Source organism: Anomalospiza imberbis, chromosome 5, assembly GCF_031753505.1.
Source record: "Anomalospiza imberbis isolate Cuckoo-Finch-1a 21T00152 chromosome 5, ASM3175350v1, whole genome shotgun sequence".
In the NCBI taxonomy this organism is placed as follows: Eukaryota; Metazoa; Chordata; class Aves; order Passeriformes; family Viduidae; genus Anomalospiza; species Anomalospiza imberbis.
Genome location: NC_089685.1, coordinates 63961261 through 63978568, shown reverse-complemented (window position 1 = coordinate 63978568; position 17308 = coordinate 63961261). Strand labels below are relative to the sequence as shown.

The window sequence follows — 17308 nt, the reverse complement described above, 5'->3', positions numbered from 1 at the left end:
CAATACTTCTTTTAATTCTTTATACTCTGAAAAACAATGTGCATTTATTTTTAATTGAAGTTTGGTCTTGGAAAAGTGCTTCTGAAGACTGTCTCCCCTCTTGCTTAGCAGCCAGCTGTTTCAGTGTGGCAGATACATCAAGACATGCCATTTTTAGTATTACTTCCAATGTAGGGATCAGTCACTGGACAGTAAGAAAATGGAATATTTAGGAAATTGCTCTGAAAGAGGACTCCTAACTGATTGCTTGAGCAAGTTTTATTATGTTCAAGTAGTGGGAAAATCAGCTGCAGCAGTGTCTCCTTATACAATGATGACTCAGATTTTTGCCAATCCAGCTGTATCAAAATAAAAACACAGACATATTATGAAATGATAGGGTACTGGTTATCATTACTAATAAAAATTGGCCATGGTAAGTTTTTATGTCACCTAATTTATTAAGAAAGTAAGTATTTCTTTAGCAGAGGACGAGGGAACCATGTCTGCATTGTGTACACTGAGCAACACAGCACAAACTGCTATGCTGTAAAAAGTCACCTCCTTAGGTGGGACAAAAAGCCCTTCACAGGACTTTAACCTGCTCCTTGCCTTGCTGCATAATGCACTAGTTTAATTTCTTTTAATTATTTTGAAAGAGGCAGAGGATTTTGGACAAAGGAGCTAATTTCTAATCCATATTCAGTGCTCAGGATGAGCCTGTGTTACTTACTCCTCTTTGAAATCAAATTGCGACTAAAATATCAATCTAAATCCCTCATTTTCAGTTCAGATTAAGAGAAGACCCTTTAAAGAATATTAATTAATTGCTTTGGGAATCTAGTTCCCCACATCGCGGATTTTATTTAGAAGGAAAAACAAAAGTTTCTGTCTCCCGAGGTCTGTTCAGGTCCAGGACTCAGTGTTTATCGCCTCTTTTTTAGCTCACCCGTTGCCTCTCCGAAAGGAAACTTGGCCGAGGGGAACAAGAGTCTTTCTTCTCCACGTCGCTGCAAACTGGAGGGGGGTCGGTGGCGGAAATTCTGATAAAAACAGCCGTTTTCGGCTCCTAAGAAACACAAAATGAGCGGGGAGAAGGGACCTTTCTGCCGTGCAGCGGGGCGGGCTCTGCAACGCACCAATCACCGCGCGGCTCCGCTCTATAAATACGAGGCCGCCGACTTGCTCCAGGCCCAGAGCTTCCCCTGGTTCGTGGACGAAGGCCGGCACAATGTCGGAGACCGCGCCTGTTGCCGCTCCCGCTGTTTCTGCTCCCGGCGCCAAGGCGGCCGCCAAGAAGCCGAAGAAGGCGGCGAGCGGCTCCAAAGCCCGCAAGCCCGCGGGGCCCAGCGTCACCGAGCTGATCACCAAGGCCGTGTCCGCCTCCAAGGAGCGCAAGGGGCTCTCCCTCGCCGCGCTCAAGAAGGCGCTGGCCGCCGGCGGCTACGATGTGGAGAAGAACAACAGCCGCATCAAGCTGGGGCTCAAGAGCCTCGTCAGCAAGGGCACCCTGGTGCAGACCAAGGGCACCGGCGCCTCCGGCTCTTTCAAGCTGAACAAGAAGCCGGGGGAGACAAAAGAAAAGGCAACTAAAAAGAAGCCGGCTGCCAAGCCCAAGAAGCCGGCGGCTAAGAAGCCCGCCAGCGCCGCCAAGAAGCCCAAGAAAGCGGCGGCGGTGAAGAAGAGCCCCAAGAAGGCGAAGAAGCCGGCGGCTGCAGCGGCCAAGAAAGCAGCCAAGAGCCCCAAGAAAGCCGCGAAGGCAGGCCGCCCCAAGAAGGCAGCGAAGAGCCCGGCTAAGGCAAAGGCGGTGAAGCCCAAAGCAGCCAAGCCTAAGGCAGCCAAACCCAAAGCGGCTAAGGCGAAGAAGGCGGCGCCCAAAAAGAAGTAAGGTGACTGAGAGTAATTGAGAGTCTTCTCATCTAAATAAACCCAAAGGCTCTTTTAAGAGCCACCCACTTATTCCCAAAAAGAGCTGAAACACTAAGGTCATGCACCAAATCACTTACAGATTTCCGTGGGAGTTTACACGGCGTTAATAAAGTTCAGATTTTAGGTTCGAGTGCGTGGGAGATTGGGGCTGCCTTTCAAGGGAAGAGTGTCTCTACGTGCAATTTGGGAGGCCTGCGATAACAGCTGGGCCCGCCCCGCCCCCCGTTCATTGCCCGGCGCAGCCCCGAGCGAAAAGAGGCGGTGTCGGCGGCCCCGCGGAGCGGCGAGCGCCCTTTGCTCCGGTGCCCGGGGGAGTTTAAAAGTGCCGCGTTGGGCCGCGATTGGCCCCGCCGGCCCCGCGCCGCCTTCCCGCCGGCCCCGCCCTCCAGGGCGGTGACCCCCCCGCATCCTCCGCGGCCGTGCCCGAGCGCGGGCCGGTCGGTGACGCGCGGCACCGCGTATCGGCCCTCCCTCCCCTGTCTCACGGCCTCGGACCGGGGGAGGGGGGCGCTGGGGAAGGCGGGGAGAAAAATGGAGCAGGCACGGCGAAACGTGCGGGCCGTGCCGCGGCCCTGTCCGGCGGCAGCTGCAGGGGAGCTGCGCTGCCGCAGCGGCGCGGAGGGGCAGGAAGGGCTGCGGCTCCACGCTCCGGTTCTCCCCGGCTCCCAGTAAACCTTGCAGTGTAAATCACTGATCGCCCCCTTTTTTCGGCAGTCATCTCCTGCATAACTCTGGGGCATTGGTGTTTCAAGGCTGAAACCCCGTCGTTGAGAAAATCTTATCTTACTACCTATACAAACAAATCTGCCTCGAAATTAAGCCAAGACAGAAAAAAAACTATTTTACTGCTATAGTGCGCTGAAAGTAGATGCTAGTAAATTTGGTAAAAGGCATTTAGCCCTTAGAAAATTTTTACAATTTCACCTTCCTCACCGGACATTGAATTGGACAAGCTGCTGCTGCTGCTTTCAAGTCCCTTTTGAGACGGAACCGGATCAGAGGCTTTGAACAAGTTTTTACACCGCGCATAGGCAAGGTAAGCTAAGAAATGTAGTAGGTACATTTAAACTTGCTGGAGAGGACCACATCATCTACTAATTAACGTGCAAACATTAAGCTATTTACATACCTCCCCCCTAAAAGCACTGATTCAGCCCTTTTATTGAAAAATTAGGTGGCTCTTAAAAGAGCCTTTGGGTTAAAAGTGACGATCCGAGACGCCCTACTTGGAGCTGGTGTACTTGGTGACAGCCTTGGTGCCCTCGGACACGGCGTGCTTGGCCAGCTCGCCGGGCAGCAGCAGGCGCACGGCCGTCTGGATCTCCCGCGACGTGATGGTGGAGCGCTTGTTGTAGTGCGCCAGGCGCGACGCCTCGCCCGCGATGCGCTCGAAGATGTCGTTGACGAAGGAGTTCATGATGCCCATGGCCTTGGACGAGATGCCCGTGTCGGGGTGCACCTGCTTCAGCACCTTGTACACGTAGATGGAGTAGCTCTCCTTGCGGCTCTTCTTGCGCTTCTTGTCGCCTTTCTTTTGAGTCTTGGTGACGGCTTTCTTGGAGCCCTTCTTGGGCGCGGGGGCGGACTTGGCCGGCTCGGGCATGGCTGCAGCTCCCTGACTGCTCAGTCACAGCGGAGTGCCGGATAATGCGATTACTCCCGTATTTATAGAGCCCTTATGCAAATGTCTGGTATCAGAAATCAGCGATTCCATTGGACAACTGCCGTAGTGACGTCATCCGCAGAATGAAGTGCTTTGCTATTGGTCATTTTTAAACACCACGCTCGGATTGGTCAATGACCGAATACTATCAGCCAATGAGAATGAGCTCTTTCAATCCCAGCCGTCGGTGCCGAAGCTCCGCTGCGGCGCGGCCTCTCCCGGCCCGGGGTCACCCCGGAGCGTCCGGCTCGTGTGTCCCCCGCAGCAGCCGCCGGGTTTGCAGCAGCGAAACCCAGCTAAGGGCATTTCTAAGGAAAAAAAAACAAAAACAAAACCAGAAACAATAAACTTGTGAATGGTTCTGCTACTCCTTTTTTTTTTTTTTTCCCTCCTATTTTCTTTTTTTTTCCTGCAAGATGGAGCAATACCAGGATGCTTCATAGAATAGTTTGCATTTGTAACAGCCACAAGATAAATGTAAAAGGGAAAAAGATGCAAACGAGAAAGATATAGAGTCTGGAATACAAACACTGCTCATCCTGCTTAGAACTAATCCTTTTGGCCCATAGAGCATAGTTTATTTTTCATCAGCTTAAATGAGATGGAAGCTGGGATTTAATTTATAACATGAAATGATTGTATTTCTTCTCAGATGGAATAAATATTGAAAGTATATGTCTAAGTCAAAACCATGATAACCCTAAAAATTTGATGTGGATTTTACTCTGCAGTTTGAAATTATCATGAACCAGAAAATCAAGGTGTTTTCCTGTTAATATGACTTCATTGTTCAAGAGGAAAACATGATGCTATTTCCTTTTGGAAATCTTACGGACTGTCCAAAGACTGGACTTACCTGGTATCAGAGGAGAAAGGTTTCTTGTACAGGGTTATGCCACCTATCTGGAACAAGTGAAAAAAGGGATCTTAGCAAGCTGGTCTTTCTTCTGCTCCTTTTTCTTTTTTACTGTGCTGAGCAGAAGCACAGATCCACAAAAATCTCCAGCCTGTATGCAAAATAGTAGTGTCTGAAGGGAAGCAGACAAAGAATGGTTGGGATATTTTTCCTTCCTAGTGAGAAAGGCTTGCTTTAAAGTGCTTCTGCTGTACATGTCTCCTAAACTGTGGAGGCAAAGCAGTGTTGAAAAGAGCAGCTTAATGCCACAATGGTTATCCTGCTGCTCCCTTTTAATACCTGCCTTCTCTCTGCAGCCCTGCTGCCTCTCATTCAGAACAGGGATATATGCTGGAGATTTAGATTCATTTCTGAACATAACTTCATTTTAGTGTGGTGTAATTTTCTATGGGGAACACAGAGAAAAGGACCAAGAAGTCCCAGGAAAAGTTAAAGAACAACTTGGCCATCAAGAGGAGACAGCACATAGCAATAGGGAAAATTACAAATTTACTGATGATGAGACACATCTCTTGTTGGGATTATTTGGGAAAAATTTTTAAGCGCATGATGAACCTTAGAATCACATTTGAGAAGCTTGGTTGCAAGGCTGAAGGTAGCTATTGTAGATCTTTTAGTTGCTGAGACTGAAATTTTAGGCATACTTGTATGATTTGCCTGGTACTTTATTGCCTGTAGCTGCAAGTTTTCTAGTTTTGTAAATTGTTGAATGTTGTTATCATCTGACAAACCTATAACTCCCTGGATAAACATTAAATATATGTGTCAAATTTCAATAGCAGAAAATAAGTGTACTAAAAAAGACCAAGGTGAAAGAAAATAATAAAGAAGGGGAAGAAGTCAGCCGTGCGTTTTCAACCCCCCTCCCGCCAAAGATATAGACATTGAAAACTAATAAAGGTGATTAAGATGATGGAACACATTAAAATTAATGCAGCTGCAAAACAACAGTAAATAAAAAAATACTGGTTTGTGTTCAAAAAGTAATGCTAAATGAAAAAAAACCCCAAACAACAGTGAAAGGAATAGTTCAATAGCTATCAGTAAGGAGTGAGATCATGAAAATGACCAAAACATGCTACTTTTTAAAAGTAGATGAAGTGGTATAGGCTTTTGTCACAGGTATAGCAGCAAGAGACATAAATCAGCCCCTTCATTAACACATCAGTCCCATAAACAAAACAAAGCTGTGTAATCATTAAGTCAAGGACATGGGACATACAAAAGAATTCCCCCACGTGAAAATTTAAAGTGTCGCCGTCACAGAGAATAAAACAAACAAGACCGTAGCATATTAATCCCGTTTCTCAGCCTTCGGTAGAAAAGGGTGCATTTACCGTAGAAGCGGGACCGCGGCGCCCGCTCTCTCTCCCCCGCCCGGCCGGGCCCTTTGTCGGGGCGCAGCTCGATGGCGGCGGTGCAGCGCGGGGGGCGGCGGAGCGCGGGCGGGACGCGGCTCTGCCGGCCCCGCCGCCGCCATTGGCCGGGCTTTGCCGCAGCCCCGCGGCCGGCACGGCCCCGCTCTCTACCGGCAGCGAGAGCCGCGCCGGCGGGGCCGGGCAGCCGGGCCGGGCGCGGCGGGCACGGGGTGACCCCGGCCGGGACCTGTCCCGGGCCCCGGCCGGGAGCGGCCTCCGGGGGCGGGGCCGGGCCCGAGCCGGGAGCGGCTCCGGCGGGAGCGATGGCGCGAAAGCCCCGCGCGGGGGGAAGGGCGCGCAAAGAGCCCGCCCCAGCCCGGCCCCGGCGCAGTCCTCAACCAGGTCGGACCGCCGCCCATAAAGAGGGGCGAGGGGATTCTCCCGGCATACTGCGTTCGAGTATCGTGAAAATTTAGTCATGTCTGGCCGGGGCAAGGGCGGCAAGGGGCTCGGCAAGGGCGGCGCCAAGCGCCACCGCAAGGTGCTGCGCGACAACATCCAGGGCATCACCAAGCCGGCCATCCGCCGCCTGGCTCGGCGCGGCGGCGTCAAGCGCATCTCGGGGCTCATCTACGAGGAGACGCGCGGCGTGCTCAAGGTCTTCCTGGAGAACGTGATCCGCGACGCCGTCACCTACACGGAGCACGCCAAGAGGAAGACGGTCACGGCCATGGACGTGGTCTACGCCCTTAAGCGACAGGGTCGGACCCTCTACGGCTTCGGTGGCTAAGCTTAAAATACTTAAAATGCATACTCTTAGAAACACAAAGGCTCTTTTCAGAGCCACACACAGATTTCACAAATAGAGCTTGTAGTCACTCGAGTTAGTCATGCATAAAAAAGGAATCCTCAGAAGCTGTGTAATTGTATCTTGTACCTTTAACGGTATTTGTTTTTGCATTCGAATTACATAATCCACATGATACAAAAAAAAACCCCTATGGTATTAGCAATCACAGCTCTTATTAGGAACGTGTGGTGGCTCTTAAAAGAGCCGTTTGGTTTATAGATCATTATCCTTTTACTTGGAGCTGGTGTACTTGGTGACAGCCTTGGTGCCCTCGGACACGGCGTGCTTGGCCAGCTCGCCGGGCAGCAGCAGGCGCACGGCCGTCTGGATCTCCCGCGACGTGATGGTGGAGCGCTTGTTGTAGTGCGCCAGGCGCGACGCCTCGCCCGCGATGCGCTCGAAGATGTCGTTGACGAAGGAGTTCATGATGCCCATGGCCTTGGACGAGATGCCCGTGTCGGGGTGCACCTGCTTCAGCACCTTGTACACGTAGATGGAGTAGCTTTCTTTCCTTGCCCTCTTGCGCTTTTTGTCACCTTTCTTCTGCGTCTTAGTGACAGCCTTCTTGGAACCTTTCTTCGGTGCCGGAGCAGATTTCGCCGGCTCAGGCATCCTTAATGTTTTGTTTCAGGATCGTCACTGTGGCACAACAACATCGAAAATGGCGCCTGCTCCCCCTATTTATAACGGCGTTATGCAAATTAGAGGATTGTAATTGTTCCATTCCTATTGGAGTAAAAGGTACCAACGTGACTTCAGGCACCTCCGTCCTGTAACCGCCAGAGCTCAGGCGCTGCATTTACACTATCCCAGTTGCAGTTAGGGTCCTGGATTTAAGAAATAAAAAAATATCAGTGCGTGATGCAAACTGCGCTGGGTGGAATTTACTAGTGCGTTTACCGTCACTAATCTTAGCCCTATAAGTTTTTGTCATTTAGAAAATTTTTACCCATTGTAACGTGTTTGCATTTTCTAGAAACCTCAGTAACAGATACACAGAAATTAGTAATCAACAGCTCTTCTCATGAGATTTGTAGGTGGCTCTGAAAAGAGCCTTGGTGTTTCTAAGAGTATGCATTTTAACTATTTTAAGCTTTAGCCGCCGAAGCCGTAGAGGGTGCGACCCTGTCGCTTGAGGGCGTAGACCACGTCCATGGCCGTGACCGTCTTCCTCTTGGCGTGCTCCGTGTAGGTGACGGCGTCGCGGATCACGTTCTCCAGGAAGACCTTGAGCACGCCGCGCGTCTCCTCGTAGATGAGCCCCGAGATGCGCTTGACGCCGCCGCGCCGAGCCAGGCGGCGGATGGCCGGCTTGGTGATGCCCTGGATGTTGTCGCGCAGCACCTTGCGGTGGCGCTTGGCGCCGCCCTTGCCGAGCCCCTTGCCGCCCTTGCCCCGGCCAGACATGGTACCGAGCGCTACAAAAGTTTCCTATGCACCACCGCCAGCCCCCGGCGTGCCTTTATTACCCGGGAGCCGACCTGGTTGAGGACTGCAGCCAGAGGCGGGGTGTCCTTCCCCGTCCCCGCCTGCCGCTCCCGCCCTTCCCCCCGCGCCTGGCTCCGCTCGTGCCGCCGCGGCGCTTTCCCGGCGCCGTGCCCGCCTCTCCCGAGCGGGGCCGCCCCGCTCGCAGCGCGCCCTGCCCTCGCTGCTCTCCCGTCCAGTCCCGCCCCACCCCGGCCGTGCCCCCCCGCGCGGGGACAGTTCCCCAGCAGCTCCGAGTCTCCGCCAGCAGCTGGAGCAGGGATTGCGGCACTTTCTTCCGACATCCCTTTCACCTTCCTTCCCCGCTGCCCGCGGGTCTGCGGCAAAATCCTACCAATGCGGGCGCTCGCCCTGCGCTCCCGCCCCGCCTCTCCGCCCGCTCATCTCGGCAGCTGCTTTTGCTTTGGACGCTTCAAGTCTTCCTTTTTCATTTTTTTGTTATTATCATTTGCCTGCATAGACACCTTCCTCGGGAGAATTTATATAATCTCTGCCAACCTTGTCCTCTGCGACCTACAGCTTCTTTCTTTTACTAAATTACTCTTGTTTAAAATAGGAGGGGAAGGAAATGCTCAAGCCGTGTAATTGCTTGAGGATTTTTCCTTTTTTCCGTTTTTTTAAAATGTAATATCCAATTTCCTTAGTGAGGATTAAAGTGTGAATAGTTCTTTGCCCTGTGTTTGTTTTACTGGGCTCTGTTTGTTTCCCTGGAAACACAAGTGCTAACATACACATCTTGTCTGTCATTCCTTTACCTGTCTAGCGTATTTCTGAGCATTTCTAGGAAAGCTGAGAGCATAGAGAATTCCAAAAGAAGAGCGTGTAAGGAAGAAGCCACTGCTTGCAACGACATCTTCTGGGAATGCTTCCTACTAGGGAAGTAGGAGGCCTATTCTTGTTCTGCACTGTAATGAAAATGAAAGACTATTTCCAGTTTCTCATGCTAATGTTTGGGCTATCTCCTTGCTAAACATGTGCCACTTAGAATAGGAATGCTACACATATTTTTACAGTCAACACTAAAAAACAGATCAATGTTCTAGTACCACTAAGTTTACTGGATTAAGGCAGAATTGCATAAATTAATACATTTTTCCTTCCTGACACAGATGCTATGAAACTAATTTATATTGATATTAACCTCATTTTCACAAGTAAAAAACATTAGCACTCATGGAGCAATGAAACAGTTGTGGAAACATATCCAAGAGAAGGAAGAGTAGAATACCATCCCTTTTGCAACAGTAAATACCTGGTAGAGGCTCATGGAGGGTCTCAGGGAGGCTCATAAATAATGTGTTAAAAAAAAACCACCAGCAAACCAACCCCACCCCCTAAACTCATGAGGATAAAAGGTTTTATTACTTGAAAATGATCTTAAAATACAACATATACAGCTGCTTGCAAAATACTGTGTATTATGAAATACCTCTACAATGTAGTCTTGCAGCCAGGCATTTCAGGGCCATTAAACCACATGAATTTTATAAGGAGGTTAAGAACTTCCTATTCTTCCCATTTTAAAAGATCCCAGTTACAGATTTTTGAAAGTGTGTAATGACTGCATGTACACATGCACACAGACACACACAACTGTAATTCAGTCCTCACAGCACATAATCAGCCTTGAACTCAGACTCTTCATTTTATTTCTGTGCAGGCTGCACTCGTGCTGCTGCTGCTGTAAGGTGAACTCAGACTCTGCATGCACCTGCCTAAACAACTACAAAAACCAGCCAGGGCTGGCCTGGAAATGCTGCAAACTGTTACAGTTTTCAAGCATTGGATGCAGAGGTGAGGTGACACTTTTGTTCTGGAAATATTTCTGTGTTATATTGGCCTGCATAGAGATTACCAAAGGAGACTACGAGTGACAAACGTCGGCAACCCCTCAATTTTTCTTTGGTGTCGGCATATTCACCACTCTTGGACTCTTAAATGCATCTCTCCTGGAGGTGGACTAGTCCATATCCATGTAGTGATCTTAATTTTTTCCAAATATGTTCCTTTTTCCTAAACACTAAACAACAACCTGTCAGATGAGTCTGCCTGGGACAACTGATGGGAAGATCAAAACTGACCCAAAAAAAGAAAACAAACATTCAGTTTCAGCAACCAACAGCATATTTCATTTAGGAAAAAGGAGGGGAATATAACCTTCCTTAATGTTCTATGTCACAGCATTACTAACTGGAATTGCAGCTGTCCCTGTTTGTTGCTCAGAAGTCCTACAATGTCAGTGTGACAAGGATTTTAACAGAGCTAGCTGACTGCAGCAAAGCATTCAGAAATTCTCAAGTGCTACTTATCATTGCATTGGTGCAGTGAAGATCTTACCTGTTTTTCAAATACTATCAGTAGCTGGAATTAATCCAGGAAATGTTCAGACCTCAGCACACTGAATTGGTATCTAAAACACAAAGATTTATATTTGACTTTTGGCTGTTCCTGAAAAGTTATGTCTCAGAAATACTTTTTTTTTTTGTTGTTGTTTATTTGTTTTTGGGTTTTGTGTGCACTTTTTTGTCCTTTGGCTCTAGGTCCTTATGTTCATTACAACATTGGCATACTGTCCTAAAATCCATGGGATCATATAGAACACTTACAAAAAATAAATCATGTGCCCTCTGGATCAATTACTTTCCTATTGATGGCATCACAAGTTGAAGCTCTTACAGACCAAAATTTTGTATAGCTTTACAGCTCCATCCTGATGGATCAGTGCTGTGCTTGGAATAACATAAAACATGAAAATCCATATGCAGAGAGAAAGGGGATACTCATAAATGCATCAAATACTCATGGCACTGATCTTCAGAAATAGTGATGAGCAAGAATAAAGTGGAGAGAAAGAAGCAATAAGGACACAGAGGATCTATAATCAGATATTTTAATATCTTAACTACATTTAACTCACATGAGAACAGATGACAGCATAGCAGAGTACAGATTTGGCTGACGTGTAAAGACAAAGTGATGAAGCCCACTAAAAAAGCATCATCACCTTAATGGACTAAAACCTCACAGTGCTTTAGGGTAAAAGAACACGAAGGGTGGGGAACCAGATATGGAACTGAACATTGTCAATACATGTAAACTTGATAAAGCACCACAGGTGACCCAGATGAGAGGTGAGGAGGGAGCACCATTGGAGCAGGGCCACGCTGCCCTTGACCTGGCCTTTGCTGCCCCAGCGTCCCTGCAGGTGTGGATTTTGTGGCTCTGACACCTTACCCCAAGAGCAGGCCTGGGCCGAGGCTGAAGTGCCCAGCACCACGGATGCCCTGGAAGAGAAAGGTGTGGAGAAAGCAGTGTTGAGGCAGTGCCACACTCACCTTGGCATGTCTTTGGTGGCACCAGCGGCCCTGGAGCTTTAGACTTTGTGGCTCTTTGAACCTGAAGGCAAACCTAAAAGCACCTTTAGACTGAGATGCAGGGCACCATGGGTGGCACAGATGACAACAGTATGGAGTGAGCAAGGTTGGAGAATGTCTTTTGCCACCCCAGTGTCCCTGGAACTGCAGGATTTGTTTCTCTGATCCCTATCAGTCATCAAAGATTGGGGTTGAGGCCACCAGCCAGAAGGGCTTACACTGTTTTATGCACAAATGGGTTTAATTCAAACTTGTTTTTTTACCAAAGTTACAAAAACGTTGCTTTTATATATTAATGTTCCTCTGGTTTGTTGTCCTTTTATTACTAAACCCTGGTATTGCCATAACAGCTTCACTGAGAACAGAGCTTTCAATCTTGTGTTACTTCATAGTCTTTTTATAGGAAATTTTCATTAACTGTATTCTGCATATTCTCATGATGTATTAAGTAGTTTAGCATTAGTGGCTGGAGTGGTTGTAGCATTAGGCCACAAGAGCTGACCAAAACAAAAGGTTTTATTAAAAGCTAATGCTGCTAATGTACCCAAAAGTAGAATGAAAAAGATAAGAAAGGATCAAGGAAACAACTCCAAGAATTGAGGTAATGTCAGATAAAAAATAAAAAAAATAATAAAAAAAAACAAACACCAAAAACACCAACCAAAAAAACAACCCAGACAACTGATCAGAAGCAACTGATGGGCTTGGGAGTTGAGTGCTGGGTGGCCTGTGTGGGACTGAAGGTTAATTTTTGGGGTAGTGGTCATTCTACAGATCCACCCAACTCAGGCTGTAAGCTGAGAACTAATAAAAGACAAATACACTACAATAGTTAATTCAAATGAGAACCTTGCTTTCATATGGCTATTTATCTGTTCTGATTTTTTTTTTCAGAAACTAATAGCTGTCAAGTAGGACTGATTCAAATATTTTTGTTCTAGAAAGATGCTGTCACCAGACCTTTTATGTATTTGGATTAAATGAATGAAATGAAGTATTTTGGCAGAATGTCAGTAGCTATGCTCTGTTTTACCCATTGGACTGATAAGAACATTCTTCCAGGCCATGATTCATTCATGGAGGATGGCTAAAGGGCCAGGAACAGTCCTAGCCAAATATCTTGCTGAGCATCTAAAATCACCTGCAAAAACACCTTGATTACCAGCAGCAAGTCTCAAGGCAATGCTCAACTGCTCAACACAGAGGTCTTGCTCACATCCAGCTTTCCCTTGGCAGCATTCTTTTATCTCAGGCTCCCCTGCAAAAAGCAAAGAAATGCAGCTGAACCTTGCTGGCACCAGAGGAAGTTCCACTTTTATTCTCACTTGCACTTAGGGAATCTTGCGCTATATCACCTGTGTCTACATGCCACCCATTTGCTGTGTATTACACACCAAAACTACTTCAGACTCAGGCAGTATTAATTTAGAGTTTATATAAGCCCTGAAAAAATAAAAAGCATTGCACACCTTTCCTTTCTCAGCTGATGAATTGGTTAAGTGTTTTTTTACTATTCGAGCATGCAACTCTCTCTGAATGAATTCAGTTAATACTTAATTTAGTAAAACAATTTGAGGTTTTCAAGAGACTAGAGGAAGTGTGACAAGAGATAAAGGCAAATAAAACCTTTTTCCCTGTCTTACTACTCAATTATAATTTGTTTTTTAAACATGCCAAAAAAAAACCCAAAACCAAAACAAAACCCCCATCATTTCTGATGCTACATTTTGCTAAAATGTAATTACTCTGCCCAATGGCTTATATAAGATATCAACAAAACTAATAAACTACTCTAAATAAACTGTTAGAAAAAGCTATTTTACATTATTTTCTTCTTGTAAGCATATACGAACAGGTCCAGGTAAACATATCTTTGGCCATCTCAGTAAAATGAAATTAGTTAGCTTTCACTAAAACCAGTTTCTGCAGTCCCGGTAGCAATCTACAGGAAGAAAAAAATCTGTTCAGAAGAACACAAGTCATATGTCAATGAACAAATCTGGGAGCATAAATTAGTCACAGCAGAGACTTCTCAATTCCCAAAGCATTACTCCCGATACCTTCCCCCCTCCCTTTTAACCCTCCGAGGTTCAGAAACAGAAAATGGCTGAAAGTGAGAAAAACACAGGAAAGAAAATGGTGTCGAGGCACTCGATTGGTCAGATTTTGCTGCAGAGTCCAAGTTTCTGACACAGAGAAAGAAATATTCTTAAAATGAAGTTTATCAGCAGTTAAGATTTAAGTGAGCCGTGCAATCTCAGGCTTTCCAGGAGATATATTTCCTCTAAGCATTTCTCAGTGGCTCCTTATTTCCTAGTTTAAATGCAGGCTGCGTCTAACCCAATCCAACAGCTTTGTAAAGCCGCGGGTAGTCATTTAGCATCGAAAAACTAAATGGACATAATTTCCAATAATCCACTGGAACAGCAGGCTCCTCAAATTACATAAAACTACCTGTAGCATTGATATATATAAAGGTGCCATAAAGTCTGAAATAATTGTAGAAGTTTACATTTTTCAGGCAACTATAGATCTAATTATTTGGAGACCGGGGCGGGGAGGGATTGAATTTACAGTCAGGGAGAAATCCTTTTTAGGTAGGTTCACAAAAATCACCGGACACGATGAATAGGGAAGAGCCGCCATTCAGAAATTATTCTAGACTGGTGAAGTTTTCAAGCAGATACTTCTTGGAAAATACTTTGTCTGTGGAAATTTCAACGCATCTTCTTGGGAGCCTCAATAACGACAGAGAAGATTCATGCAACCTAGAATCTCTAACCATTAAAGATGTCACACGTGTGGTCCTAGACAAGATACCAGCAAGGAGCACAAGACTTAGAAAAACGACTCAGAAAACATCCTTGCCTTGATCCACCTTATATTCCACCCGCCCCCACCCAACATTTTTAGAAATACATTTATCTCGGTAATAAACAGCGGTGCTTGAAATGGCAGAGTCCGCGGGACGTCGCTGACGACCAGGAATGACAGAGCACTGAGGAAAGCACCGATGGAGAGTTCTTCCAGGGAAGGCGGGAAAGGAGCTTCTACACTTTCAGAAACAGTCCCACAGGCCCTCCCAAAAATAAAAAAGGGGGAGGGTAAAATACAAAATTGCTGCTGGCATAATAAAGCAATAAACTGAAAAACGATAAGGTAAAATGAGAGACATAAAGGCAGCACACTTACAGTACACAGGAGGCATTTAGAATGCATTTCTCCAATCGTGAGAGCAGGATTCTATGAAGATTTCTTCCTTTACGAATTCGAACACGTCGAACAAATTATTTTAACACATATGCTAACAGATAAAACCCCCTCATTTTTTAAATGGTTATCTACCCTTTGAGAACAGTTAAGACCGTTTCCTACGTACCAAAATAACATGTGAAAAAAACACGTAGAAAACTTTTTAAAAATTTTAGCAAAATCACTTTTAAATAATTAACGGCATTGCAGTTTGACAAAACTCAGGATCTGATTCCTAATACGATGTAAGCATTCTGTGTTGTACTTACTTGACGTAGAAGATTCTCTCGACTATAAGCCACCCGAAAGACACCAGTTCTTACACATAACTAGGAATTTACAGCTCCTTAGTGACGTTGTGGTGGCTCTTAAAAGAGCCTTTGGGTTTTCGGTGATCCAAAATTACCGTCTGCCAACAGCTTAGGCGCGCTCTCCGCGGATGCGGCGGGCCAGCTGGATGTCCTTGGGCATGATGGTGACGCGCTTGGCGTGGATGGCGCAGAGGTTGGTGTCCTCGAAGAGCCCCACCAGGTAGGCCTCGCTGGCCTCCTGCAGCGCCATGACGGCCGAGCTCTGGAAGCGCAGGTCGGTCTTGAAGTCCTGTGCGATCTCGCGCACCAGGCGCTGGAAGGGCAGCTTGCGGATCAGCAGCTCCGTGGACTTCTGGTAGCGCCGGATCTCGCGCAGCGCCACCGTGCCGGGCCGGTAGCGGTGCGGCTTCTTGACGCCGCCCGTGGCCGGCGCGCTCTTGCGGGCAGCCTTGGTGGCCAGCTGCTTGCGGGGCGCCTTGCCGCCCGTCGACTTCCGCGCCGTCTGCTTCGTGCGCGCCATCTCCCGCAGGAAGCGCCGCGCCGCCGCCGAGTGAAGGAGCACTGAGCGGGAAGCGGCCACAGGGACCGCTATTTATAGCCAGCAGCGCGCTGTGATTGGCCAGCGCGAAGAGACGGCTGCCATTGGACAAGGAGCAGCGTTTGAAAATCCCGCGCGGTGCGGGCGGCGCTGGGAGGGAGCAGGCGGCGGTGGGAGGGAGCCGCCGCCGCCGCTCCCCGCCCTCCCCCCGCTCCCCTCTCCCCGCTGGAGCAGCCGCGCTCCCTTTTCTCTTATCTCTCAGCTCCGCCCTGCCGAGAGGGACTGGAGACGGTCCGGAGCGCTCCCTCGGCTGCAGCCCGCCGGCAGACGCGGAGTTTTTACTCTATCTCTGCAGTAGTTTTTTTCGCGGCCTCTGCCCGGGACAGCCAGGATTTTACCCCCTTGTGAAAGGCGTTTACCGAAATACAACCTTTCCTGGGCATCCCGAACTACCTGAGGTTCATTAAAGCGCTCATATTTGCTTTTTTTTTTTCTTTTTCTTTTTTTTTTTTTTTTTTTTTTCCTTGAGTCTCTTATATTTATTTGTAATTTCCTATTGTGTTGTCGCTTCAGGATTTCTTAATTCTGCCGCAGTTCCACTCTGTCAGAGACATTAATAAAGTACACTGCTTCCTTATGAAATCTCTAGGACTAATAAAATAATGCTGTTCTCTATACCATAATGCATCTGCTTGTGCCTGCCGCTATAGGTTTTATTAAACATCGTCTTTCAATTATTAGATCAAGCTCTATGTTCCCGGGTAAACAAGCCACTTTGGCTTATGGCCAAGTCGTTCCAGAACGACATCTATATTTAAAGGGGACAACAAACGGTTATTGTGGATAACTAGAGCGAATATTCTAAAAAGAAAGAAACCTTTAATAGTTTTAGAACTCTTTAGGTGCTTAACAGGCTTTTTATAGACCTGCGAGACCAACTCACAGAACAGGACAGGCAAGATGACCCAGATCTTTCCGGATACTTTAACAGGATAAACATTTTTGTCTGAACTTCCGACCGTATGTTCTAACCCAGGGACTAAAGCATTACCAGGTATAAGCATCACTCACCGAAAAAAATCTGTGATCGACTCTTTTACTGAATATATGGGTGGCTCTTAAAAGAGCCGTTTGGTTAAGAGTGACGATCCGAGACGCCCTACTTGGAGCTGGTGTACTTGGTGACAGCCTTGGTGCCCTCGGACACGGCGTGCTTGGCCAGCTCGCCGGGCAGCAGCAGGCGCACGGCCGTCTGGATCTCCCGCGACGTGATGGTGGAGCGCTTGTTGTAGTGCGCCAGGCGCGACGCCTCGCCCGCGATGCGCTCGAAGATGTCGTTGACGAAGGAGTTCATGATGCCCATGGCCTTGGACGAGATGCCCGTGTCGGGGTGCACCTGCTTCAGCACCTTGTACACGTAGATGGAGTAGCTTTCTTTCCTAGTCTTTCTACGCTTCTTGTCGCCTTTCTTTTGAGTCTTGGTGACAGCTTTCTTGGAGCCTTTCTTGGGAGCAGGAGCGGATTTCGCTGGTTCCGGCATTTTACAGGTCTGTCCGTACCTGGCTACCGCAGGAACGACGTAGATACGGGAGCGGAGCTCCCCCTATTTATAGGGACGGTATGCAAATGAGATGACTCAACACTGTCCTTGTG

The 17308-nt window shown here is 47.6% G+C and overlaps 7 protein-coding genes across 7 annotated transcripts; 2 read left to right on the top strand and 5 right to left on the bottom strand.

Moving 5' to 3' along the window:
• Positions 1 to 1011: 1011 nt before the first annotated feature.
• On the top strand, positions 1012 to 5341 carry LOC137474743 (histone H1). Its single transcript, XM_068191566.1, has one exon. It carries the CDS (start codon positions 1211 to 1213, stop codon positions 1865 to 1867), a length of 657 nt encoding a protein of 218 aa, XP_068047667.1. The 5' UTR covers positions 1012 to 1210; the 3' UTR covers positions 1868 to 5341.
• On the bottom strand, positions 3053 to 3511 carry LOC137474744 (histone H2B 1/2/3/4/6). Its single transcript, XM_068191567.1, has one exon. It carries the CDS (start codon positions 3509 to 3511, stop codon positions 3131 to 3133), a length of 381 nt encoding a protein of 126 aa, XP_068047668.1. The 3' UTR covers positions 3053 to 3130.
• Positions 5342 to 6315: 974 nt separating the features above from the next.
• Positions 6316 to 6692, top strand: LOC137474739 (histone H4). The gene has a single exon (XM_068191556.1). The coding sequence runs from the start codon at positions 6324 to 6326 to the stop codon at positions 6633 to 6635; it is 312 nt and encodes a 103-aa protein (XP_068047657.1). The 5' UTR covers positions 6316 to 6323; the 3' UTR covers positions 6636 to 6692.
• A 189-nt stretch (positions 6693 to 6881) lies between these two features.
• Positions 6882 to 7310, bottom strand: LOC137474737 (histone H2B 7). The gene has a single exon (XM_068191554.1). The coding sequence runs from the start codon at positions 7305 to 7307 to the stop codon at positions 6927 to 6929; it is 381 nt and encodes a 126-aa protein (XP_068047655.1). The 5' UTR covers positions 7308 to 7310; the 3' UTR covers positions 6882 to 6926.
• A 71-nt stretch (positions 7311 to 7381) lies between these two features.
• LOC137474735 (histone H2B 8) lies at positions 7382 to 17253 on the bottom strand. Its single transcript, XM_068191552.1, has 2 exons — positions 16819 to 17253; positions 7382 to 7522 (listed from the first exon to the last, which is right to left on the bottom strand). Exons 1-2 carry the CDS (start codon positions 17193 to 17195, stop codon positions 7495 to 7497), a joined length of 405 nt encoding a protein of 134 aa, XP_068047653.1. The 5' UTR covers positions 17196 to 17253; the 3' UTR covers positions 7382 to 7494.
• On the bottom strand, positions 7726 to 8124 carry LOC137474738 (histone H4). The gene has a single exon (XM_068191555.1). The coding sequence runs from the start codon at positions 8100 to 8102 to the stop codon at positions 7791 to 7793; it is 312 nt and encodes a 103-aa protein (XP_068047656.1). The 5' UTR covers positions 8103 to 8124; the 3' UTR covers positions 7726 to 7790.
• LOC137474734 (histone H3) lies at positions 12695 to 16812 on the bottom strand. The gene has a single exon (XM_068191550.1). The coding sequence runs from the start codon at positions 15635 to 15637 to the stop codon at positions 15227 to 15229; it is 411 nt and encodes a 136-aa protein (XP_068047651.1). The 5' UTR covers positions 15638 to 16812; the 3' UTR covers positions 12695 to 15226.
• Positions 17254 to 17308: the final 55 nt, after the last annotated feature.

Excerpts from the sequence above, each read along its gene's own strand:
- LOC137474743 (XM_068191566.1), top strand. The coding sequence starts at position 1,211 with ATGTCGGAGACCGCGCCTGTTGCCGCTCCCGCTGTTTCTGCTCCCGGC.
- LOC137474744 (XM_068191567.1), bottom strand. The coding sequence starts at position 3,511 with ATGCCCGAGCCGGCCAAGTCCGCCCCCGCGCCCAAGAAGGGCTCCAAG.
- LOC137474739 (XM_068191556.1), top strand. The coding sequence starts at position 6,324 with ATGTCTGGCCGGGGCAAGGGCGGCAAGGGGCTCGGCAAGGGCGGCGCC.
- LOC137474737 (XM_068191554.1), bottom strand. The coding sequence starts at position 7,307 with ATGCCTGAGCCGGCGAAATCTGCTCCGGCACCGAAGAAAGGTTCCAAG.
- LOC137474738 (XM_068191555.1), bottom strand. The coding sequence starts at position 8,102 with ATGTCTGGCCGGGGCAAGGGCGGCAAGGGGCTCGGCAAGGGCGGCGCC.
- LOC137474734 (XM_068191550.1), bottom strand. The coding sequence starts at position 15,637 with ATGGCGCGCACGAAGCAGACGGCGCGGAAGTCGACGGGCGGCAAGGCG.
- LOC137474735 (XM_068191552.1), bottom strand. The coding sequence starts at position 17,195 with ATGCCGGAACCAGCGAAATCCGCTCCTGCTCCCAAGAAAGGCTCCAAG. Across the intron at positions 7,523-16,818 it reads ACCAAGTACACCAGCTCCAA|GACCCTAACTGCAACTGGGA; the intron begins GTAGGGCGTCTC and ends TCTTAAATCCAG.